This window comes from Diabrotica virgifera, chromosome 6 (assembly GCF_917563875.1).
Source record: "Diabrotica virgifera virgifera chromosome 6, PGI_DIABVI_V3a".
NCBI classification, from domain to species: domain Eukaryota; kingdom Metazoa; phylum Arthropoda; class Insecta; order Coleoptera; family Chrysomelidae; genus Diabrotica; species Diabrotica virgifera.
In genome coordinates, this window is record NC_065448.1 from 75,677,056 (window position 1) to 75,703,985 (window position 26,930).

The following is a 26,930-nucleotide window of genomic DNA, read 5'->3' on the forward strand; positions in this document are numbered from 1 at the left end:
AATTGAGCAAAAAATTTTCAATCAAATTAAGTCAAAACAGAAAATGAAACGTACGCCGATGTGTGTAGTATATAGTATACAGTATACAAAATGTATATACACATCGACGTTCGTTTCAATTTATGTTTTGACTTAATTTGATTGAAAATGAATCGTACCGCATGGAAAAAGTTGTAGCGGACGGACTATATGTGCCTTGCTGCCGTTTGCAGATCACCGATCGGCAGATTGGTATCTGCCGGACTTCGGGCATTTGGCCATTCAAATGAATACGGGAAATGTATAATTGGTTGCCTATCGGCTAATATTCCATAGCTTCCTATTACAAGAAAATCGTCAATCTGGGGACGGCTTGCCGAAGCGGGTCTATCGCAATCGGGTGCATGGCTACAGGAACATTAATTTGAAAAGTCTCTTACGCACAGCGCACAGGAATCACTTAACGACTTAACGTATCGGATCGATCGAATTCTTTTAAAAACAATGAATAAAATTTAGTCTGTATTATCTCACAGATATTTTTAATTTCAGAGAAACGAATATCATCAATTCTGATTAAATATTTAAAAAAATCTATAATGTCTCCATAAATGTGTGGGTCGGCACTGCCGACCCTGCCGTCTCTGACCAGCCGCCACTGTCATGGTGATCTTTATGTTGAGTGAAACATATCTAGGCATACTTAATATATCTGGATTTATTTCGCATGATGTGTTCGAAGTGTTGCAGATTTGAGGATGGTCAGTACTTTTTCTGGTTCTTTCTCATTCTTCTGAGGACCTTCCCATTTAGTAGGTCAGAACATGGGATCTTAAGTACTCGCTGATATAGCCACGTTTCAAATTCTTCCAATCTTCTGCTCGTATCTCCGTTTGAGGTCCAGGATTTAACACCAAGACGTAGCCTTCGTAGCATCCTTACGTTTATACTACTTAAGAGAGAGTTTGTGGCACGTGAAGAAGACCTCTATGCGTTTTTTCCTATTCACGCTCTTATCTCTTGGTTATTAGTCAATTTTTCATTGATTGTGGTAGCGAGATATAGGCCAGGGTAATAAGATAAAAATATACCCTGTTCGTGACACTTCAACAGCCAGGGTACTGAAACGTTTTTTCGACAGGTAATACCTATAAGAACAAATTGTAACTACTACTTTCTGCGTAGGACCTGGCGGCCATTTTTATTTATAAACAATTTAATGTCAAAAAACGGCATTTTTCCCTATTTTTTCAAATTAATGGAAAACAGTAAAACTTATGGTTTTCTTAATGTTGTTCTGAAGCTATTTTCTTGTGGCATTTTTATAATCAAGTATATTCAAATGGGAAATAAGCCACAACTTTACCTAAAAATGATTTTATTAACGTTTCGACGCCCAAAAAAAATATCAATACCATATGTAAAAGGACTATCCGAGAAACTTAAAACAATAGGAAATAAATTCAACATATCAACAACATTCAAAACAACAAACACATTGAGATCTATTCTATCTAAAACTAAACCTAACAGTGAACAAGAAAGAACAAAGAATTGTATTTATAAAATACCTTGTGAATGCGAACAATTTTATATAGGTGAAACGTCAAGACCATTAGACGTTAGAGTAAATGAACATCAGTCTTATATAAAAAATAGAGAATTTGATAGATCTCAAATATGTCAACACGCATGGGATAATGAACATAGAGTTCAGTGGACAGATTCAAGTATAGTCCTAAAAGAAGCAGATAGTAAAAAGAGAAAAATCAAAGAAGCGGCTCTAATTATGCTAAATGAAACCAATTGTGTCGCAAATTCCTCGGTAGAATGCAGTAGGATGTGGTTACCCATATTAAAGGAGGAAGTCAATAGAAAGAAAATACCACAAGTGGTAAATCAGTAACATACGAGTTAGTACATATTTAGTATTTTAGTATTATTTAAAATTTAAAATATCAAGTCAGAATTTGGTATTAGTTTTGAGAGTAAACTAAATGTAAACCCAAATACTTACGATGTCGGGATAGTATCACGAGGTTTTTCCTGGTTTTCCCTCGTGATTTACTATGGAATCTCTAACGCGAGAATTTCAGTGCCACCGTTGCATTTGGTTGTCTTTTTAAAGACAGATCACATGCTATGATTTTTTGTGGCGGATATTCTTGAGTTGGGATTGATTTCATGTAATGGAATGAACTATCTTTTAGTAAAGTCGTCCCAGGAACGCAACTCATCAATATTGGCAATATCATTTTAAAGTCTTCTACTTTAAAATGTATAATACGTGTCTGAATTGCCGATATAAATGAGTCAGATTAAATAAATTATTAGAAGAATTTTTTACTAAGCAACAACATTTTTGTTTATTTAGTATTATTTTGTATTTTGACAACGACACCCGACTTGGGCGTCGAAACGTTAATAAAATCATTTTTAGGTAAAGTTGTGGCTTATTTCCCATTTGAATATACTTGATTATGGTTTTGTTAGTGCAGACATCTTTGAAAGAACGAAAAATGCTTTAAAATGGCTTATTACATAGTTTAATGCACTCATTTGTTGTTAATATAATTGCGAAAAAAGATCTAAATTTCTAAAAAAAATTAATTTCGCAATAACTATTGTAAAAATAAGTATAGAGCTTTGAAATTTTTGTAAAATGAGGGTTCTTTGGTGCTTAATATGTGACAAAAATTTCAAAGCGATTCGTTCAATTGTTTAAATTATGGAGAACAAGCCTACGTTCTTTCCGATGAGGCTTCAATAAGAGCCGAAAATCGCGATTCAAGGGACTGGACTGCGCTCCGTATTCTAATTGAAAAGTAAGATTGTTTTGCCTTCGCATTGCAACTGAATTAAAAATAAAATGTTTATTTTATGTTTAAATTTTATTCAAATGTTTTATCCCCGAGTGTTTTTTTTTGCAATAACATATGTCAGAAAAAATAATGTTAGGACCATTCTACAGGTGTCAAATGAAAGAGCATGAACTAAACTTTTAAAAAAAGTTAATAAAATGCACTTATTAGTAATAAATAATTATGCAAAAGTATCGTCAATTTTTCTTTTTTTGAATCCTTTAAACTTATTGAATAACTTTTTTCAAAAAAATCTATTTTTTACCGTTTTTTAGGTGCATAACTACCAAGTAATGATATTTATATGATAATTGATGAAAAATTGTAATAAATATACCTATATATAATTTAACATACAGTATGTACCTGTAAGTTGTAGGTATCCATATGGAAAACTTTTTTATTATTAATTTTTCGAAAAAAAGTTATTCTTCATAAAAAGCTCTGCATGATCCAAAACCTAAGATTTAACCATCAAATATCAAATTTTTTGAATGTTATACGAGGTATGTCAAAAAGTTTGAATTTCACTCAAGAGTAAAGTAGATTTTTTTTCACAATATTGAAAATTGCTATTATGAAAAGTTGTTTGGAATTAAAAACTATATTCTAGCATGCAATTACATCCTTCTAATTAAAAAATTTTTTTTTGAAAAATTATGGATAACTAACATTATTTTCAGTTATTTCAATTCAGATAACTCTTTTATTATTAATTTTACGAAAAAAAGTGATTCCTAATAAAAAGTTCTGCATGGTCTAAAACCTAAAATACAACCATCTTATGCCAAATTTTATCAATTTTATACGAGGTATGTCAAAAAATATGAATTTCGCTCAAGAGTAAAATACGTTTATTTTTCACAATATCGAAAATTGTTGTTATGAAAAGTTATTTAGAATTAAAAACTATGTTTCAGTATGTAATTACATCCATCTAATTGAAATATTCTGAACTATAAAGGTACTTTACTTTTGATCTAAATTTATCTTTTTTGACATACCTCGTATAAAATTGATAAAATTTGACATAAGATAGTTGTATTTTAGGTTTTAGACCATCCACAACTATTTATTAAGAATCACTTTTTTTCGTAAGATTAATAATAAAAGAATTATCAGAATTGAAATATCTGAAAATAATGTTAGTTATCCATAACTTTTCAAAAAAAAAAAACTTTTGAATTAGAAGGGTGTAACTGCATATTAGAATATAGCTTTTAATTCCACACAACTTTTCATATTAGCAATTTTCAATATTGTGATAAATAAAGCTACTTTACTCTTGAGTGAAATTCAAACTTTTTGACATACCTCGTATAACATTCATAAAATTTGATATCTGATGGTTGAATCTTGGGTTATGGACCATGCAGAACTTTTTATAAAGAATAACTTTTTTTCGTAAAATTAATAATAAAAAAGTTTTCCATATGGATACAACTTACAGGGACATACTGTATAAAAAAAATAAAAAGTCTATAAGGCAAAATTGAACATACTTTTGCATAATTATTTATTACTAATAAATGCATTTTTTATTCACTTTTTTTAAACCAATTTGAAAGTTTAGTTCATGCTCTTTCATTTGACACCTGTAGAATGGTTCTAACATTATGTTTTTCTGACTTATGTTATTGCAAAAAATAGCTCTCTGGGATAAACAATTTGAATAAAATTTAAACAATTGAATGAATCGTTTTGAAATTTTTTTACATATTAAGCACCAAAGAACCCTCATTTGACAAAAATTTCAAAGCTATATACCTAATTTTAAAATAGTTATTGCGAAATTAATTTTTTTGAAATTTCGACCTTTTTTCGCAATTATATTAACAATAAATGAGTGTTTGTACTAAGAAAACCATGTCTTACTGTTTTCCATTAATTTGCAAAAAAAAATAAAAAAAGACCGTTTTTGACACTAAATTGTTTATAAATAAAAATGGCCACCAGATCCTACGCAGGAAATAGTTACAATTTGTTCTCTGTCGAAAAAACGCTACAGTACCCTGGCTGTTGAAGTGTCATGTAAAAAACCTTATTATCCTGGACTAGTAGTTGTCACTCTTTCAACGGGTGTTCAATTCCTCTTCAATTAATTGTTAGACTATCCCATGTTTCAGTTGAGTAAACCCACTAATATATTTGAAAATATTGATCTATTGATTTATTCTTTACCAGCTTTTTCCATAAACTATTTTATAATTAAATTTAGAATGTTTTAAACTTTATATTTAGAACAGATGCTACAGAAAAAGTAAAGCTTTGGATTCATGTTTTCTCCCTACATCTGATAAAATGGACTATTTATCACGTACGCCGTATACTGAATGCAAATCAGGAGCTCGTTCTTATTTAAAACATTTACGATCGCATTTTCCAATTTCCAGGCGCTGGCTCCTGAAAGGTGGTAGTATCGTGAGAATTTATGTTTTTAAAATCAAGTGTCTAGTGTATTAATTCGATTAAGGTTAGTCGAATTGTTTTAGTTCCATTAAAGTTAATGGAATAAAAGTAATACCCTACCAATTTCTCTTAGACTTTTAATGTAAAGTGTAGTTTATTCGCTATTTTAGGTTTTTACGGAAACACAGAGGGAGGAAATTTCCCGGAAAGAGTAAAATCAGATAATGTTCTTCTTAGGAAAAACAAAAATAAGGAATTTGAAACCGAAACAATCTTAAAACAAAAAAATAAAAACCTTATCTTGTAAAAGGTATATTTAGAATCCCTAAAAAGGGTTGTATCACAACAAAACGTTTTCGGAATCAATATTCCATCATCAGTGTTATCACCTAAAATAAGTATACCTCTATAAGTAAAACAAACGTGAGATTAAATTTTGACAAATGTAAAAAGTGAATAGATGGTTATACTTACAGGTTTACATGCTTTAAGCCATCAAAATGTACGGGTAAAAACCCTTAAATTGATATTAAACAGTTGGGGCTACATTATTTTATCTGATTTTAAAGGATGTTAAAAATATTTCCAGATTAACCCCTGGCATCACATGACATCAACCATATTGGTTGGGAAATTGTAGGTAGAACCTTACATGGCAGAGTTTAAGTGACAACTGACCGGCCCTCTGAAGTATGTCAGCACTAGACAGACACCGTACCTTGACAGAATGTAATAATGTGTGTAGTTGCGTCAGCCAAAAGAATTAAAATTTTATAAAAATTGAAGAAAAAGTTCTTCTGTGTAAAAGTATATTAGTGTGAGAACCCTAATAACGGGCTACATTAAAATACAGAACATTTTCGCTCTAAAGAGAGCATCATCAGTGTTCTAAGCAAGCTCTACATGCTAAGCCACCAAAAATACATGGGTTAAAACCCTTAAAATGCCCTTAAAATGCCAAGGTAAGACCAAAAGTCATACATTGGCATATTATTTATTAAACCCTGGCGATGGGTGAAATTTAAAGGGTATACCTCAAGGCACCATATGACTATACCACAAGCATGTGGGTGGTTGAGTTGATTTCTCTGTCTTCACAAAGAGAAAGGTGAAAGCCAACAGTTGGCTTTGGTGAAAGCCAACAGTTGGCTTTGGTGAAAGCCAACAGGAAATACCCTCTGCTTATCTAAGTCTATTGTGATATTTTAATTATTTGTCATCACTTTTATTTTATTTAAATTAAAGTTTAAACCGATTTTCTCAGATTCTCGTTTAGGCTCCTTTGTATTGTTTGCTATGTCATCGGCAAATTTTAGATGACTTAAATAGACGAGGACGGATCTGTTTTGAGGTGGATTTTTGCAGATAAATTTAGGTGACCAGTTCAATAATTATAATTGACTTATTCTCCTTCTCAAATATGCCCGGAATAATAATAAAAAAATTAAAATATTTAAAAATTTCGAAAAACATCGATTTTTTTTCTACTTTCATTACTTATAACTTTAAAACGATTCATTTTGGAACAAAGTCGTAGGGAAATAAGATAAAGATAATCGAATGTTGTATGATACACGACTCGTTTAAAATGTCTTAAATTATTATCCATTCTGCAAAATAGCAATAAATACAAAATAAGGGGGCAAAAAAGCCTGTTTTTATTCAATGTTTTTCAACCACTTTGGTTGCACATAGAACCTTTGTTTTTCGTTTAGAAAATTCTTACTTCATATTTAAACCGTTCACGAAATTTCATTAAAATCGACCTAATACATTTTGAATAATAATTTTGCAATCTAAATTTTTTTACAAAAGTTAAAATTTTTTAAAAACTTTCTGAACAAAAAGTAGAACCTTTAGAAGTTTGCTAATTTTTTAGCTCATAAAGAGGCACTCTACCGATCTAATACACTTTACAGAATTAAAATCGGATTATTTAAGCGGCCTCCGCACTGTTTTAAAGTTATAAGCAATTTTTTGGCTTATAACAAATGCAGTGAGGACGTTTCAGTTGGAATAAATTCATTTTCTCGAGAATGGACGACTCTGGAGATAAATCCCGAAACAGGTCGATTTTTATTTTTAAATTATAATTTTTGGCATATATATCATACTAATGACGTCATCCATCTGAGTGTGATGACATAATCGATGATTTTTTTAAATGAGAATAAGGGTCGTGTGTTAGCTCATTGAAAAGGTTGTAAATTAATTGAGACAAAAAGAAGAATGTATATAATTTATTTAATTCGAAATACATTTTACTATTGTCCTAAAACAGGAAGGTAAAAGGTAACTTGGGTAAGTAAAAAGAAACTTGGGTAAGTCCATCTGGATAGAGGAGGCCGTTGTACCCCCCCTGGCGACAGGACTAATTTGTTTATAAGCCATAAAATTGTTTATAATTTTAAAACAGTGCTGAGGCCGTTTAAATAATCCGATTTTGATTCTGTAAAGTGCATTAGATAGGTAGAGAGCCTCTTTATATGTAAAAAAATACCGAACTTCTCTAAATGGTCTACTTTTTGTTCAGAAAGTTTTTAAAAAATTTGAACTTTTTTAAAAAAATTTCGATGTTAAAATTATTATGCAAAATCTATCAGGTCGATTTTAATGAAATTTGGTGGACGGTTTATGTATGTTATAAAAATTTTTTAAGCCAATGACGAAGGTTCTTACTGCAACCAAAATGGTTAAAAACATTGAATAAAAACAGGCTTATTTTGCCCCCTTATTTTTTATTTATTGCTATTTTTCAGAAAGGGTAATAATTTAAGACATTTTTAAGCAGTCATATATCGTACAAAATTAAATTGTCTTTATTTTATTTCGCTACGACTTTCTTCCAAAGTTAATAGTTTTTTTGCACGATTGATCATTTTTGACTGTTTACCGTGACAGATTTTATGTCAGTAGGTGACATTTACTAGCAACTCGACGGTAAGTAATCCAACTCGACGGTAAGTACTCCAACTCGACGGTAAGTAATTCACTTACCGTCGAGTTAAAAAATCTCTTAATTTTAATTTATTTTTTGAAAGAGTAAAGAAAACTAACGAATTATTTATTAATATTGAAACTTATGGTACAATTTGTTAAATTATTTGTGAACTAGAAATTCTTCATTCGGTGCTTCCATCAGAAATTTTTCAAATTGCTCCCGTGTAAAAATGCTCGCTTTCTTAGGCCTATAGCCAACATTTTTTCTCTTCAAATACGCGATCAAAGTTGAAAACTTGGAAATATCAATGCCATCATAAAGAAAAACGGTGGATTTAATCATTGAATATTCTGCCCAGAGGCTTCCAGGAGCTTTCAACTGCATATGTCTTTGAACGAAATATGCCAATAGAGTCTTTTCTTCGATTCTTAAATTCTTGCCTTCGCACCATTTTTTAAAACTTTGGTAGGTATTTTGATAACGGATTTTGGATTTTTCGGGAATAATTGCGGAATACCCTTCTTCCCAAGCCCGTTCAATTTCTTCAAATTCACTTTCGCTCATATTTTAATTTATAATAATGAAAATTGTACTTCAAATTATTGACAACTAAATAAAAACTCAATTCTCCATTGTTGTTATGCACCCTAGTTACTACCTAACAACCAAAGTATCTATCTTGATAAAATGAATGAAACTAGTCAATATGACGAAAATGTTTAATTTTATAATTTATAATGGTATCAATCGTGCAAAAAACGTTATAAGCATGTCGAACGTTAAGGGTAACCGATCCGGCAATTGTCTTCGATCGATATAATACCCTTACCGTTCTCCATACTTAATATACTATAATGTTATAAGCAAAAAAGTAGACAAAAAGTGATGCTTTTCGAAATTTTTAAATATTTTAATTTTTTTATTAATGTTCCGGGCATATTTGAGAAGGAGCATAAGTCAATTATTATTATTGAAGTTTTCACCTAACTTTATCTGCAAAAATCTGAATGCCACCTCGCACATCCAAAAATAGACGTTTTTTCACAGATCCGCCCTGGTCTATAAAGTCAAGTATTGTTCTGAAGATATTTCTTTGTGGCATTTTTGTAATTAACTATTCTAATTGGGAAATAAGCCACAATTTAACTTAAAAAAATAATTTTTATTACCGTTTCGACTTCCAATTCGCACGTTGCATACAAAATATTTTGTATTTTGACAACGACGTCCGAATTGGAAGTCGAAACGTTAATAAAACTCTTTTTTTTTTAAGTTACATTGTGGCTTATTCTCCAATTAGACTAGTTAATTAAAGTCAAGTGTACAGTGTATTAATTCGATTAAGGCATTGATTAAAAACACCCATTGGTTGGTTTTCAATAATTAAAGTTAGTCGAATTGTTATAGTTCCATTAAAGTTAATGGAATATAAGTAATACCCTACCAATTTCTCTTAGACTTTTAATGTAAAGTGTAGTTTATTCGCAGTTTTAGTTTTTTTCGGAAACACAGAGGGAGGAAATTTTCCGGAAAGAGTGAAAGCAGATAATATTCTTCTTGGGGAAAAGAAAAATCAGGAATTTGAAATCGAAAAAGTCTTAAAACCAGTGTAATTTTTAAAGAAACTATCATACACAAATACTCTAGGCAACTAAAGCAACTATCGACAAAAGACGTTAAAAGATTTTTCTTCAGCCTGTTTGAGTCCACTCCTGGAGACCACTCTTATCTGCTTTGTGCTATTTGGTGCCAATTTCTCCCAACTGTTGCTTGGATATTGTATAGTCACCGTTTTTGTGGTCTCCAATGTACAAAGTTTCTTGTCCACCTTTCGTTGTTTTGTCGTACCACAAGTCCTATTAAGTTTATTTTATTTGTGAAATTCTTCCAATTCTTCCACCTTAAGTCTGCTTCATACGTCCTCATTTGATATATAATATGTTCTCTTAGAGAATACTCGTAACATTAGCTCGTTCGATGGCCCACTGTGTTTTTCTTAGTGTATGGGGATAATTATGTAAGTATCACGATTTCCATTCCATAGGAAAAATACTTGTAGAATACAACTATTGAATACCCTCTGCCATGTGATTCCATCTAGGTCTATTGTGATAAGTATTTTAATTATTTGTCATCACTTTTGTTTTATTTGAACAGAATCTACTGATGGTACGAGTTGCAAATCAAATACCTCGTTTACTATACTCTGATAATTTTTTAGAGAGAGTGGTTCGTTGGTCATAAAAATTTAGAAACTGTCGATGTCGGCAAATTCGTCAATTCCGGCGGCGTCATTATTTCATTATGTCTTTAGAATTAAATTATTTTATGACTAAGTTTTCAATCCAATGGCATATAAAACAACATATTGCAAGCACCTCTACCGGTTTCGAAACTTATTAGTCTCTCATCAGGAGGCACATATGCTGCTCTCTCCGATCCAGCCAAAACAAGCCCCGGCATGCAGTCACGGATTGCAACGAACGAAATGGCATATATGCCCTAGCGGTAACTGCTAGCAAATGACTAAGTTTTCAATCCAATGGCATATAAAACAACATAATGCTATTCTACATCCCACCAGACTGAAAACAATGGAAACCTTTTCTGGTTACACCTCCGAGGTTTCTACAATGTGCAAGCCATACGAATGCTGAGACTAAGGAAGATGAGGGAATTTTACAATTTATAATTCACGTCCCATCTGCTCAGCTCGGTAAAGTTCCAACGAGAATGGTTCCCTTCATACTCCAATCAGTAAACACGTAAATCAAAAATGCATAACCATTTTTAATTTCGTTGGAAAACGTAAATACAGCCGCACCATATTCTAGTCCAATCAGAGAGCACAGCAAGCACCTCTACCTGTTTTGAAACTTATTAGTCTCTCAGATGGGACTTGAATTATAAATTGTAAAATTCCCTCATCTTCCTTAGTCTCAGCATCCGTATGGCTTGCAAATTGTAGAAGCCGCGGAGGTGTAACCAGAGAAGGTTCCCATTGTTTTCAGTCTGGTGCGATGTAAAATAGCATTATGTTGTTTTATATGCCATTGGATTAAAAACTTAGTCATTTGCTAGCAGTTGCCGCAAGGGCATCTATGCCATTTCGTTCGTTGCAATCCGTGACTGCACGCCGGGATTTGTTTTGGTTGGATCGGAGAGAGCAGCATATGTGCCTTCTGATGAGAGACTAATAAGTTTCGAACCCAGTAGAGGTGCTTGCTGTACTCTCTGATTGGACTAGAATATGGTGCGGCTGTATTTTCGTTTTGCAACGAAATTGAAAATGGTTATTTATTTTTAAATTATTTTATTTTATTAGTAATTAATTCTTTCATTATGTCTCTGCACCTATGTATCTTTGTCGTTCTGTGAATTTTGTATTCACTCAAGTCTTGCCTTACTATAGGTACGTGGCTTCATACGATTAAGGCTTTTACCTAAATCAAGTTCTTAATTAAATCCACACATATCGCCTAGCTGCTGCGGCGATATCTGTGATATGATATCTGTGAAGATCATGTTTACCATCGAATATATACTTATAATTTATATTCACATTACATTTTTGTTGAATATTTGTCTAATCGTCTATTTTAGATTAACAGGTAAGTTTTAAGCTAAGTCAGTTGCAACGCGGGGACAAGGTCTCTGAGTTTTATCACTTCGGGCAGAGAGCAGCAAACCTACACCTCTCTGATGATGACTCCAATTAGAGTCGAAAATCGTCGATTTAGAGTGCTGGTTTGCGCTCCCTGTTCTATGTTAAAAATAAGACAGCTTTACCTTCGCATTGCAACTGAATAAAAATGGAATACACTTTTATTTTATTTTCATATTGGTATTTACTCCTTTGAGTAACTAGGTCCATTTTCCGTTGGAATTTACCAGCTGAGCAGACGGGGTCGTGAATTGTAAGTTTTTGAATTCCCTCTTGTCTTCTTCGCTTCAGCATCCATCTGGCTTGCAATTTTTAGAAGCCATGGAAGTGTTACCAGGAAAATGGGCCAATAAGTTTTCAATTAAATATCTTTTAGGAATATTTTTTAATATTTTTTAATATTCTTAATATTTCTATTAGGTTGAAAACTTTGCCTTTAAAGCTAAGGTGTATCTGTACTATTTGTTGCTATAATACGATCCCACATTTTCATCTAATTTACATACTTACTTTATATTCCCGTTCGAGTCTTATTCAGTTTCCCGCCTCGATGCTTGACGTATATTTTATCAATAATGCTCATTTGCATTAAAATCTTCTCTACAAATATCTAAAGCTCCTAGAAATTTTATTCAATTTACTTGATCATAACTGATTTGTGTTTTAAATATATACAGTTCACAAATTAAATCCCATATTCTGGGACCAACAATAGTTAGACTGAACCTAACTTACCTTAGTACAAATGTGCACATAAAAAAAGTTATAGCCCTTTGAAGTTACAAAATGATATTCGATTTTTTCCAATATATCGAAAATATTATAGATTTTTTATTGAGAATGGACTTTTGGCATTCTTATGGCAGGAACATTGTATACCCCACAAAAATTGTATAAGGGTTTGTTCCCTTTAATCCCGCCAAACTTTTCTGTACGTTCCAATTAAGTTATTTTTGTGATTTATTAGTTACGTACCATTAGATACCATACGTTAAACACAATGTTTTTAAAACTTTTTTGTCTCTTAGTATTACGTCGATAAGCCAGTTTTTATCGAGATGCGACTTCTTCTTTAATATGTTTACATACAAATTTTATGGCGGTTTCGTTCCTTTAAACTAGGGATGGGAAAAACCTACCGGCTTAAACCTAAAACCGGTTTTTTTACTTCGCAATAACCGGTTTTACGGTGATTAGGATTAGGTTAGGTATTATTTTGGATCCCAATCATAATTATTATTCTCAAGTAATTATTCCAAACAAAACCATAATTCAAATTTTATTTTATTTTATAAAATACAAAAGCAAACTGAAAGTGCAATCTCACATCAGCCATAAGTTTTATTATAATATTTCCTTGAAAAGGTATTTGTAATCATAATATTTACATAAGAAGTGATCTGGTTGAATTAGACGCAAACATCATCTATTTTTCACACTTAACTCTTGACATTGAAAGTGGGTGAATGACTTTTTCAGATTACGAAAAATAATGCTCTGACTATGAATATGGAATTACTGATTACGAATACGAATCTCCAAGAATTTCGCTCCGTTTTCAAATCGACACACTCATACAGGAAGTATTAAATAAGTTAAAATGTATCTATTCTACAAATATACAAACGTGTTAAAAGTAATACATGTAATACATTCTGATAGTATGTACTAATTTTGATCATATTGATATCGAGTCGAATGGAGTATCGCAAACTAAAGTGTATTGTAAATGTAACTTTGTAACCCATTGGATTAAAAAAACCAAAAACCGGTTTTTCCAAAAACCGGTTTTTTTGGCCGGTTATAACCGCCAGGTTAAACCGTAAGCAAAAAAAACCGGTATAACCGAAAACCGGTGTTTTGTCAAAAGCCGCCATCCCTACTTTAAACCCCCCAAATGTATGTGTACGTTCAAATTAAACTATTATTGCGGTATTATTAGTTAAACACAGTATTTTTAAAACTTTTTTGCCTCTTAGCATTTTTTCGATAAGGCACCTTTTATCGAGATGTGGCTTCTTGTTTAGTACGGTTCAAAATATACCTAAAAATATAAATTATAAATAAATTTTCATATTATTACCAGGTCTCTATAGACGTCACTACTTTGCACTAATAATTTGTATGAGACTGATTCCGACATCTAACTGCAATTGTTATCGGGCAGAACGTCAGTTGCTTATAATTATACAAATTAATAGTGCAAAGTAAAGACGTCTCTCATGCGGTGACAACTGTAACTGCCGTCTTTAGTTGCCTTCTGCCGTCTACAGACATTGTCGGATTCGTACCTTAAGGTGAAATGTCAAACAATACTGAAAAAAAGAATGTGTGTGTACTTTGTACGCACGTAAAAAGTTATACTTCTATTATATGATTTCAACAAAATAAATATACTTTCAACAGGTTATTTGTATTTTATTTAAAGATTAAACTAATTTTGACTTACTAGTTTCCAAAAAATTTTATTAAAAAATACCAAAAATAAAAAAAATAGAAAACACAAGGATTCGAACCGGGGACCTCTCGATCTCCGGTCACACTCTCTACCACTGTGCTATATTCCCTTTGAAAAATCCAGGAGGAAAATAAACTTCCTGTAGCTGGCTGTATACCATAAATCACAAAAATACCAAGTTTCTTGTAAAAGGTATATATTAAAATACCCTAAATAAGGGTCACAATACAAAACGTTTTCGGATTAAGGAATCCATCATCAGTGTTTAAAAGCCCTAAAATTAAGTATAACCTAATTAAATGAGATAAAAGTTAAAATTGACAGAGGTTTTCAAGAACAAGAGGTCATACTTACAAAATTTGCATGCCTGAGCCACCAAAATGTATCGGGTAAAAACCCTTTAAATGTAAATAATAAGGATGTTTTACATATTTATATAAAATTCATTGGATGGTATAGATAAACCTGGATGTTACCCAGGGCAACACAGGACTCTCTCCACGTGGTTGGAACTTTTTTTGGCGAAAACCTCACATATTGGATTTCAATGGCCAACTGACAAGTGAATTCAAGAGCATCCCAAAATGACATCAAGAACTGTCAATGTAACCTAGTTGTAATATTACTTCAGCCACAACATTATAGATTAATTTAAATGTTTTAAGATAAAAAACAGTATCAAATTTACAAATAGTAAAATAAAAGATGTTCACAAAATATGAAAGATTTTATTCTAAAAATAATGCATTAATTAAGTATTCAAAATAGGGAAATGAAATGTTTACGTTACAGGAAGTTATGCAGTCAACAATACCAATAGGTGTTGTATTGGTGGTATAAAATTGTCAATACGATTAGACAAATAATGGTAAAGGCCTTATACTAGGAACACAAAATAGTATGTAATGTGTACATATGTGTACGATTTTTAGAGTATTGATGAAATGATAATTGTTTAATGACTGATAACTTTCTTGGTAGTCGACCCCACATAAATTGTATAATGATAGAAAAAGTGATATGATAATTGTAAAAATACTGTTTTGTTTTTATCTGATTTTTATCTGAAAATGAGACTAAATTAACTTGATGAAACTGAGTCCTCCAGAGTCCTGACATCAAATTGGTTAAAAATGAAATGGTTGTAAAATATGGGGGGGAGTAGGACGGTATGAGAAGTCTGACAGAGTATATTGTGATATTGGACCATGGAAGATGTGTAGTGTGTTGTTATGAAATAATAGTTATCTAATCTATAAGCTATGAGATGAGGCTAAGAAGACAGGTGGCTGGAATGAGACTCAATTCTGATGGATGTGGTTGTATATGTGATGTAGGAGCTAAATTTTGGAAAATTAAAGCTGGTGTGAAATAATGAGGATGTAAGAGGATGAGGTACAAATGAATATTAAAGAGTTAAAGTAAGATGTTGCTTATCGACAATTGGGAGTGAAATAGATGTATGTGGTCGTCATGAATGGTGTAGCAGAGAAGAGGAAATTGTATCTGATGTGGTTTATGAAAAAAGTTGACGGTGTAGGGGTTGAAAATCTCGGTTAAATGACACATGGCGATTGACACAGTTAGGACTCGTCTGCTTCTCTTTAACTATTTCTAAGTCTTCATACAGGTCCAATTTTAGGAAGTTTTTTTGTGAAATATTATGTAATAACGAGACATCTTCTGGGATATTAAGGGTATGTTTGTTTTTTACAAGATGTTGAGAGAAAGTAGAAGTGTTTTCTCTTTTGGTGTGCTCTAAGGAGCGTGAAGATAAGGATCTACAGGTCCTACCTATATATGTAGCGTCACAATCAGAACATTGTAATCTATACACACCACTACGATCCATGTAGTTGATAGGGTCTTTGGAATTGGTAAGACACTGTCCCAGATTGTTGGGCACTTTGAAAGAAATATGAGTATTATCAACTGCTCTTTTAAGAATATATCTAATGTCTCCAGAAAGACGTTCATGAAGATATGGTAAGGAAGCATATGAGGGTTTGAAGGTCAAGTCTCTAGGGAAAGCAGTCTCTCTCAAGACTCTAAGGTGTCTCTTTTGAATAAGTTTGTAGACAATATTAGGATCGTAACCGTTGTTGAACGCTATTTGACGAAGAATATTAAGTTCTTTATCATAGTTTGATGGTGATAAAGGAATAGTTTCAAGTCTATGGATGTAACTATGGAAAGCTGCATATTTATGTGACATAGGGTGGTTAGAAGATAAAGGTATGACATGATCAGTCTGTGTTGGTTTCCTATAGATACTGAAATCGAAATGGTAATCTAATCTGGTAATAGTGAGATCAAGAAAGTTAATTGATTGGGAAGATTCTAGTTCCATAGTGAACTTGATGTTAGGGTGGATTTGATTGACTTTAGAAAGCAATAGGTCAGCTGAATTAGAATTACCGGAAATGAAAAGCAAAATATCATCTACGTATCTAAACCAATGGAGTATTTCCGGATTTTTCATGATATGAGTGGATTCTAAATGATCCATGAAAATATCAGCTAGGAGAGGGGATAAACAACTACCCGTGGCTAGGCCATCAGGTTGTCTATAAAATTTATTATTAAATACAAAGAAGTCTTGAGCTAGACAAAATTGTAGTAATTGGATGATGGAATTAGTAGTAGACGTAGTAATAGAGTTGGCTCTTAGAAGAGAATGTACCAGATTAATAGTTTCAAGTTTAGGGACAGAAGTGAAAAGGTTGCTAACATCAAGTGAAAGCATAGTAATGTTGGGACGAAGGTTTATTTGTTGGAGATTGTTGACTAGTTGAATGGTGTTTTTGACTGAGAAGCGAGGGGTGAAATTCGTCAAGTTGTTAATGAGATTTAATATGAATTTTGATAAGATAGATACTGGTGTGTTTATGAAGCTAACAACTGGACGGATGGGGATGCCCTCTTTATGTATCTTAGGTAGATAGATAGATAGATAGATAGATTTATTTAACTACTTTACAAAAAAAAATTGTTTGTAGCAAGTCAAAATTACAAAGTCAAAATAAGGAATATAAAAATTACAAGGTATATAAAATCACAAGGTATATAAAACAGAAATATAAAACACAACTTATAAATATGTATCACAAACAAGAATATAGATTAACAAAAAATATTTTGTGTCACGGTAAGCATTTCAGTAGATGTTCTGCAATGAGTCATATATTCTTCCGAGCAATAAAAGCAATGTTTCAACAGATACCTTTTTATTACTTTTTTGAAACTGTTACAGCTTAGCTGTTTAATATCTTTTGGTAAAATATTGTAGTAGTTATAATTAAGACAATTTTTATCTGAAAGACGCAATCTAGAGCGATTTGTTCGTAAATAGTGAGAGTATCGCGTATTGTGAACGTGAACATCAGACTGCTTTGTTAAATGGGACCTTTTTCTGTGAATTTCAGTCAGAACTTGATATATCAACAGAGTGGGTAGCGGCATAATTTTTAATTTGATGAAGAGAGGTCGGCAATGTTCCAGATAACTAACCCCTGCTAAAATCCGGATAGCTTTCTTTTGCATCCTGAAAATTTGAAGAGCATTTGTTGAATTGCCCCATAAGATTAATCCATAGCTTAGGTGTGAGTGAAATAAAGAAAAATATGTCACCTTCAATGTCTCAAAGTTGACAACCCTTGCTAGTTGACGAATAAGAAACAATGAACTATACAGCTTCGCCTTTACTTGTGAAATATGAGCCGACCAGTTCAATCGATTGTCTATGGTTATTCCTAATAGTTTAGCAGTGTCTTTGTCATCTGGATCGCCATGTAAACCACTTGCAGATATAATCAAGTCCTGCGTTTTTTCAGTATTGAGTTTTAGTTTGTTCGCAGCAAACCATGTGCTAGATTTATCAGAGACTTCCTCGTAAGCCATTTTTAAATCCTCATTTTTATTACCTGATATTATGTATGTCGTATCATCCGCAAATTGTACTGATTTGTACGGAGATATGAAATGAGGCAAATCGTTGACATATATAATGAATAAAAGAGGTCCCAAGACCGAACCTTGTGGGACTCCATGTTTTACGGGTCGAAAATCGGAGAGATAACCTTTAGAGAATACAGCCTGGTGTCTACCACATAGGTACGAAGAGATAAGCTTAAGAGGGATACCTCTGACTCCATAATAGTTTAATTTGTGGAGCAAAATGTCATGTGAAACGCAGTCAAAAGCCTTCGACAAATCGCAGAGAGAAATTGCTATGCGATTGCCACGTTCAAGCCCCTCAATCACCTCGCTCACAATATTATATACCGCGTTTGTAGTAGAACGAGCACTTCTGAATCCATATTGCGAGTTGCTAAAATAACTTTTAGACTCAAAATAAGAATATAATTGTTGTTTGATCACCTTTTCAATCACTTTCCCGAATGTAGAAACAATGCTTATGGGTCTGTAATTGTCAGCTTTCGAGGAATCACCTTTTTTATAGATAGGTAGTACCTTTGAGTACTTTAGTGCTTCTGGAAATACTCCAGTTGATAAAATTAAGTTAATAAGATGAGTGAAAGGTGTTAAAACTATTTGGTGAGTTTCTTTTAAAATTTTGCTATTAATTTCGTGAACGTCCTTACAGTTGGAATTATTAAGAGATTTAATTATTTGAGAGATCTCATCTTCCACAACGGGTCGGAAACAAAAGGACTTACTCGGGGAAGGATAGTTTCTGTAACTGAAGAGGATATCGTTATTAATAGTGGGAAGGGATGTAATTATATTCTCTGCGATTGTAATAAAAAATTGATTTATTTCGTCTGGAGATAGATCTGGTTGTACCGAACTGGATCTTGTATTGCCTCTTTCGAAGTTTAATATTTTCCAGCAGTCTCTAGGTTTATTATTGGAGTTAGTAATAAAACCAGAGTAAGCCGACTTTTTAGCATTTTGTAACTGCCGATTATATTCATATTTTTGTTGTTTATATAGTTTGAAAATATCGGGATCCTTAGTGACATCTGCCATGTGTTTAATGAGAGAAAGATTAGATCTGTAAGACCTTAATTCGTCATTAAACCATTGCACGGGTGTTATTTTAGCAGTTTGTCGTACTTTTTTTAATGGAAAAAACTTTAATATTAAGTTATTATAAGTTTCAGTTAAAAAGAACATCAATACATCGGGATCGTTATTGGTGTCATAGAAAAAGTCCATCTTTGTACTAGCTAGTGCATATTTAAGCTTCTGCAAACCAGAAGAAGTAATAGACCGTTGAAGTGATTGATTAGTGTCAACAACTTTAAGATCAGAATCAATAGATATAAATTGTGCTCGATGGTCAGAGAAACAAGGTTCAAATACGCCCACCCTGTAGATATTTTCAGAAAAGTTAGTCATAATGTTATCGATGCAACTACTGGATTGAGATGTGATTCTAGTATAATCGTTTATCGTTATTTCTAGACCAAAAGACATTAACAGATTTTGAATATCATAAGAAGAGTCAGATTTAATTTTAAAATTTATATTAAAATCCCCAAGTATAATCAGTTTGTCTGCTTTGTTAAGTAAGAATGCTATAACATTCTCAAAATTCACCAAGAACAAGTCACAGTCACCATTACCTGATCTGTATACAGTTAAAACATTGGTTCTCATTGAAGGTATATAAATTGCACAAAACTCTGAAGTTTGCTCTACGTTATATTCATTTAGATTAAGAGAAGAATACATAAGATTTTCTTTTACATAAATTGCAACGCCACCTTGCTTCTTTTCAACCCTACAGAAAAAGTTAGCTAGTGAAAAGCCGGAGATGTTAATTAATTTTAGATTTTCTTCAGTTTGCCAGTGCTCTGAAAAACATATGACGTCATAGAACTTTTTATCCGCAAGAAAAGCATTGATCATATCGACTTTATTTGATATACACTGTAAATTGACATGAAACATGCTTACCGTGCCTTGTTGAATTAGGTTATTTTGAAAATTTGATGGAGGGTTAACGGTCGTTTCTTCATCCTTCATTTTATTTGAGTATGTGTTGGACGCTTCATAAAAAACCTGCTTACATAAGAGCCTACGGGCCATAGTTTTGGGTCCATCGCTAAACCAAAATGTTGTTCAAAAATTGAGACTTTAAAGGATGAATATATGTTGGGATGCTTAGCCGTTAAGGACGTACATATCACTTCTGGAAAGTGTTTTTCTAACATCTTCTTAAGATTATCTGCCGTTGTATGCTGGTTTACCCTAGTAACATGAAGATGACTAAATTTTGGGACACCACTGATTTCAGAGTTTTCATTATTGCCAATAACAATAGGTCCATTCCTTCTTTTATACCTAACAGTTTTCCATTCTTGCCCATTATTATTTGGAACTGGAACCGAATTTTTACTCTCAGTATTTATCAAATTCTCATCGTTTGTTAAATTAATGATATCTGAACATTTTGCCTCCGTTTGTATTCTTAAAATATCAGCTGATAATTGTTTATTATTTTCGATTAAGGAAACAACTTGTTTATTTTTATTGGTACTATTTTTAAATAGAGTTTTTGTTGGGGAACTCCTTTCTTTATCAACAACTAGACTTTCATTTACAGCAACATTTTTTGCGGGTGTAGTGTTTTCGTTTTTTGGATATATTTTACTGCTAGACTGTTTCGGTCGTTCAAAATTTGGGTCTCTGTTTGAATGGTTGATTGAATTCGTATTTTGTTTTGTAGATGGCGACTGATCAGCTATTTGCATATATTTAAATAAATCTAGTTGTTCCTTCAATAAATTTATCGTAATTTGTTGATTTGATATTATTGTTTCATTCTGATTAATAATTTTCTTTAAGTACCTTATTTCAGTTTGTCTCGGATCCTCATCGTCAGCTTCACTATCCAAGGTTTTGTTTGGTGGATCACTTAACCTCACACTCTCCTCACAGCATATAACTGTCTCATCATCGATATATTTGATCGATTTTAGTTGCTTCAGGCAGCCACTATGGGATAACGTTCCACAATTCGCACATAATAGACCACTTTGTGCAACTTTATAACACTTTTTACAACACTTAACTTCCGAGTCGTAAACACGACCGTTCTTCTGAGGCGCCATGTTTCTTTTTTGAGGTAAACCATACAGTCTGGGTGTCAAAGGATTGCTTGGTATTTTATAGAAGGGAGCAAACTGTTCTGAAAAAAATTCTGCAAAGGGTTTCAGGTTGTCTTTAAGTTTATTGATGAACTTTTTTGAAGGATCGTCTGTTAGTGGAATGAAGTTGTTGTTAGAAAGAAAAGTGATGACTTTGTCATTATATAACGTTTGATCTAGGATTACTAAGCAATTTTAACTTTTATCTCATTTAATTAGGTTATACTTAATTTTAGGGCTTTTAAACACTGATGATGGATTCCTTAATCCGAAAACGTTTTGTATTGTGACCCTTATTTAGGGTATTTTAATATATACCTTTTACAAGAAACTTGGTATTTTTATATTCCCTTTGCTTTAACAGGTTATAAGATTTCTCATACATACTGACAAATTTAATAGACCAAGTGAAGTATACAAAAATACTTTAAATATACTTACCATTATTATAAAATATCTTATTCCCGAGGAAGACAAATCCAAAGACATAAAAATTATAATAAATATATTTACTAAAAACACTAATAATCTATTCTTTTCACGCACACCTTATTTGCGCTACATAAAGATGTAGCGACTAATACCATACTGTCGGTGTGCGCATTAGACCGGGCCGAAAAATTTTTTTTCTACTTTTTCTATACGGCTAGTTGCCAAAAGTTGTGACTAGTATTTATATAATCCTATACCAAATTTGGGCCGGTTTAAAAAATAACTAACCGGGCCCCCTGGCCCTTAAAATTTTTTTTGGGCCAAAATTTTTTTTTCAAATTCTTGTACAAGGCTAGTGGCCAAAAGTTGGAACTACTATTTATATAATCCTATATCAAATTTGGGCCGGTTTAAAAAGTAATTAATCGGGGCCCCCGGCCCTTAAAAATTTTTTATTTTGTTTAAAAAAATGCTAGGGGCTATTTAAAAAGCTTCTGTTGTTATATTATATTGTTAAGCGAAAGAACGATAATACAGTCGACAGGAAAGAATACATAAGCTTTTAAATGCCGTTTTAGAAGATCTAAATTAAATTTTCAAAGATAATACAACGCTGGTCATCGACAAAAATAAAATTCGGAGAGGAGTTAAGGAAAACAGACGGCAACTCCAGCGCGACAATAAAAATTTAAACAAGTCAATTAAAGGGCTATACTGTGATGAAAGAAAATATCAAACCATGGTCTTCGGAAACGCGAGGCGAATTATGAAAACTGAAGACCATATAGCTTTAATCGAAGGACCAGGTAATTTATATTTTGGGTACTTAGCTCTTAGCCATTCTCATGTCATAGATATTGTCGAAGGAATATCTATTACTATTTACAGAGCCATAATATAGATCTAAGCAGTTTAAGTGTTATGTGATGTGATGGTACAAATGTCAATACGGCTGGAAGGTGGAATCATTGGAATTATAGAAAGGCGAGTGCATAAACCATTACAGCGGAATGTATTCCCGTTGCACGCTACTGAACTTGCCTTGCGATGTTTTCTGCAAAAACTAGATGCGCACACAAAAGGTCCCTATTCATATTCTGAGCTGATTGGATCCCCTCTTTCCAATTGCTAAAAAATGCCTGTTATTAAATGTAAACCCATAGAAGCTATCCTGCCTCTTGTAAACGAAAATGGTCTAAGTCCAGATCAACAGTATTTATTCGAACTATATAATTATATAGTTTTCTCCAATTATTATAATAATAATAATTTGAGATGGAATATGTTCTCAAAGTTTGGCAGAGAGAAGTCCAGGATGGCACAAACACGTTGGTTCATGACAGCAAACCGCATTAGAGTTTATGTAGCTACAACTGATCCTTTGTGAAAGCTTTAAGATTTTAGCTGAGTTTGTATTACAAGACAAGTATATTCTCGTATGAGGTTTGAGATAAAACTTAGCCAAGATTAAAATATGGTGCCAGGCATCTATGGAAATTAATACAGGCCTCGAGAGATTTTTCGAGTATTGTCTCATCAATTATCAATAAAGTTATTCAAGACAATGCTTAATTTGCACACCCGAAAGTCATTCAAATTTGTATGTTAACAGATTCACGTTAACGTATTAGAGAGGTTGCTGTCAAAACAATTTTAAAATATAGGAAGGCTGGTATAAAAATTGCGTTTTCATAGTATCCCAAATCCCTAAATCAATTTCGATGCAGAAAATTACATACAGTGCCGGCAAAAAAAATCTTTACATTGACAAATAAATCACCAAATTTGAAGACAATTTACATGCGTTCTGTCTGACTTTGGAGGGGAGAGTAGGGGAGGGGGGATAGCGTACTTGCGACAGCAATTATCTGTAGTTCACAGACCACTTGGCTTATTTAGGGTATTCTGCGCGTTTGCACTGTAAACAATTGGCTTTGTGCGGGTAGTCAGTGTTAAACTTATTCTCATTTACCGCGTAAAGTTTGAGATTGTCAAATTCTAAATTGAACTGACAAATATGGGTCGCAAGAAACTCACAAAAGAGCAGAAGGTTCGTGCTTTAACGTTACTGGAGCAAGGAGACTATGTAATTACCGTAGCACGTGATATTGACGCTTCAAGAGGGGCTATTTATCAACTGAAACGTTGCAGCTGAACGTTTCACTTGATAAATAGCCCCTCTTGAAGCACCAATGTCACGTGCTACGGTAATTACAGAGTCTCCTTGCTCCAGTAACGTTAAAGCACGAACCTTCTGCTCGTTTGTGAGTTTCTTTCGACCCATATTTGTCAGTTCAATTTAGAATTTGACGATCTCAAACTTTACGCGGTAAATGAGAATAAGTTTAACACTGGCTACCCGCACAAAGCCAACTGTTTACAGTGCAACCGCGCAGAATACCCTAAATAAGCCAAGTGGTCCGTAAACTACAGATAATTGCCGTTGTAAGTACGCTGTCCCCCCTCTCCTACTCTCCCCTCCAAACGCAGACAGAACGCATGCAAATTGTCTTCAAATTTGGTGATTTATTTGTCAATGTAAAGATTTTTTTGCCGGCACTGTACATCTCATAGTGGGCGGGTGGAACTCGCCATGTAGTCCAGAGAAATAAGGTTTTTCTCGTGACACATCCCCCTCCAGGCCGAAACCAAATTTTTTGAGTAGTATGGACATCTATATTATTAACCTCTATGTTTCCTGCAGCCGATTTTGATGATATACATAGTTATAAACAAATGAAGATCGAAAAACGGTAAATTATCTCTTTTTTCGTCTATTACCAAAAAGTTAAGCACTTTAAACAAATTTGAGAGTAAGAAACTCATAAATCGTATAAAAAACTTCAATATGGCATTCGCTGAATATGTCCAACCTTATTGGTTGCTTAGAAAATTGCAAAATAAATCATAAATATTGAGTTTTTATAAAGATTCGTAACTTAGGTAAAAATTAACTTAGAATCTTCTTATTACGCGGAATGCCGAGACTTCTTGTACTTAAATTATATTTTAAATTTCAAAGCAATTGGTCAAATAGTTTAAAAGTTATTTAATTTATTTTTCCCAAATTCATTTTTTTTGCAACACTATAAGTCAGAAAATTATGAGGTTACAATAATACTTCGGACAGTTTCTGAAAGAAGAACATTTGTACTATTACCTTAATTAAAAATAAATGACAAAAAATAATTTTAAACAGTGTAAAATTATTTTGCAAAAACATGTCCATTTTTTGCTTACTTAAAAACAATTAGAATAACTTTTTAACCGTTACCCGTAGAAAAATTATTTTTTCATATTTAGAAAGACTGATTTTTTATACACATTTAGAAAGAAAAACAACTGTTCTAGGACATTTAGGGACAAAGTAAGCCCCCCCCCCCCCATTTTTTTAATTCACATGTTTTTGCAAAATTATTTTGCAATATCTATAATTATTTTTTGTCATTTTTTTTAAAATTAAATTAATACTGTAAATTTTCTTCTTTCATAAACTATCCAAAATATTACTGTAACTTCATCATTTTCTGACTTACAGTGTTGCAAAAAAAATTAATTTTGGATAAACAAATTAAATAACTTTTAAACTATTTGACCAATTGCTTTGGAATTTAGGGTGTAATTTAAGCACCATAAGTCTCAGCATTCCATGTAATAAGAAGGTTCTAAGTTAATTTTTACATAAGTAATGAATATTTATAAAAACTCAAAATTTATGATTTATTTGGCAATTTTCTAAGTAACCAATAAGGATAAACATATTCAGTGAACGCCATATTAAAGTTTTTTATACGGTTTATGAGTTTATTACTCTCAAATTTGTTTAAAATGCCCAATTTTTTAGTAAGAGACGAAAAAAGCGAAAATTTACCGTTTTTTGATCTTCATTTGTTTATAACTATGTATATCATCAAAATCGGCTGCAGGAAACATATAGGTTATTATTATAGATGACCATATTACTCGAAAAATTTGGTTTCAGCCTGGAGGGGGATGTGTCACCAACACGATATTTTTTTTCCTTATTTCCCTGAACTAATGCAGCTACCTCATTGTGATGAGTTCTGGGTTAAATAAATAATAATATACAAAATAATGTTAAATATGTCCATAATAGTTCAATGTAACAACCTTTCGTGCCGAATATTGATTCAAGCAAAGAGCAGCACAGTTCACAGCGCAAAAATAGTAAGTAAATATGTTTATTTTATTTTTTTATATGTTTATTTTATATGTTTATTTTATTATTATTTTAAATTGTTTACCCCTCTTTTATATTTTTAGTCCTGGGGGCTGGTTAAATTTTTTTAAATCATGATGAAAATTTCTTAATGAGATAGTAGCATCGATATTAATATTTTGGACGCTAGCCCGCCCCAAAAATTAAGCAAAAAATAATAATTTTTTTATGCCCCCGGGGGCCCGGTCAAAAATATTTTAATTCGGCCTATGTTTGTTACACAGTATTAGGACTACCATACACAACTTTTTTTTACTAGCCCGTTCAGAATTTCCCAAAAAAAATTTTTTTGCCCTTTTTAATCCCAGCCTAGTGCGCATGCGCCAAGGAATGTAAAAATTCACTCTTGTGTCTAAACAAGTATAACTTAAAAAAAAAAACGCAACATCAGGTGATACGATTCATGCACGATCTCCCACCAAATCCCCATGAAAAAAGTACCTTTTATCGGTAAAACTGAATTATGAACTATATTACTGTCATTATTTTTTAACAAAATAAGGTCTATCTTGTTGTTTGCAGAGATAAACTTCGATATTTTACAGGTACCTATATATCGTAGTGAGATAAACAACATCTTCATAGATACATAAAACATCGATTATCCGTAAGATATACACTGCGGTGCAAAAAAATCGATCCACTAAAAATTTGGTCATTTTTGATGTTTCGAATTTCCTAAACCTGTTGTCCGATTTAAGTGATTTTGTACCACGTTATAGCCTTATTAATTGGCAATATCTCTGTCATAATATTGTTACTAGACAGTAGGGTGGGCCGAAAAAAATTTTTATTGTTTTTTTATTTGTAATACCGCGGAAAACTTGC

At 32.4% G+C, this 26,930-nt stretch overlaps 2 protein-coding genes across 3 annotated transcripts in view; one reads left to right on the forward strand and one right to left on the reverse strand.

Moving 5' to 3' along the window:
• Positions 1-26,930, forward strand: part of LOC114339984 (uncharacterized) — a 1,283,677-nt gene that overhangs the window by 311,350 nt on the left and 945,397 nt on the right. The gene's annotated exons all lie outside the window — the stretch shown is intronic.
• LOC114333711 (uncharacterized) lies at positions 9,930-21,394 on the reverse strand. Its single transcript, XM_050652938.1, has 3 exons — positions 21,132-21,394; positions 18,786-20,385; positions 9,930-10,046 (listed from the first exon to the last, which is right to left on the reverse strand). Exons 1-3 carry the CDS (start codon positions 21,392-21,394, stop codon positions 9,930-9,932), a joined length of 1,980 nt encoding a protein of 659 aa, XP_050508895.1.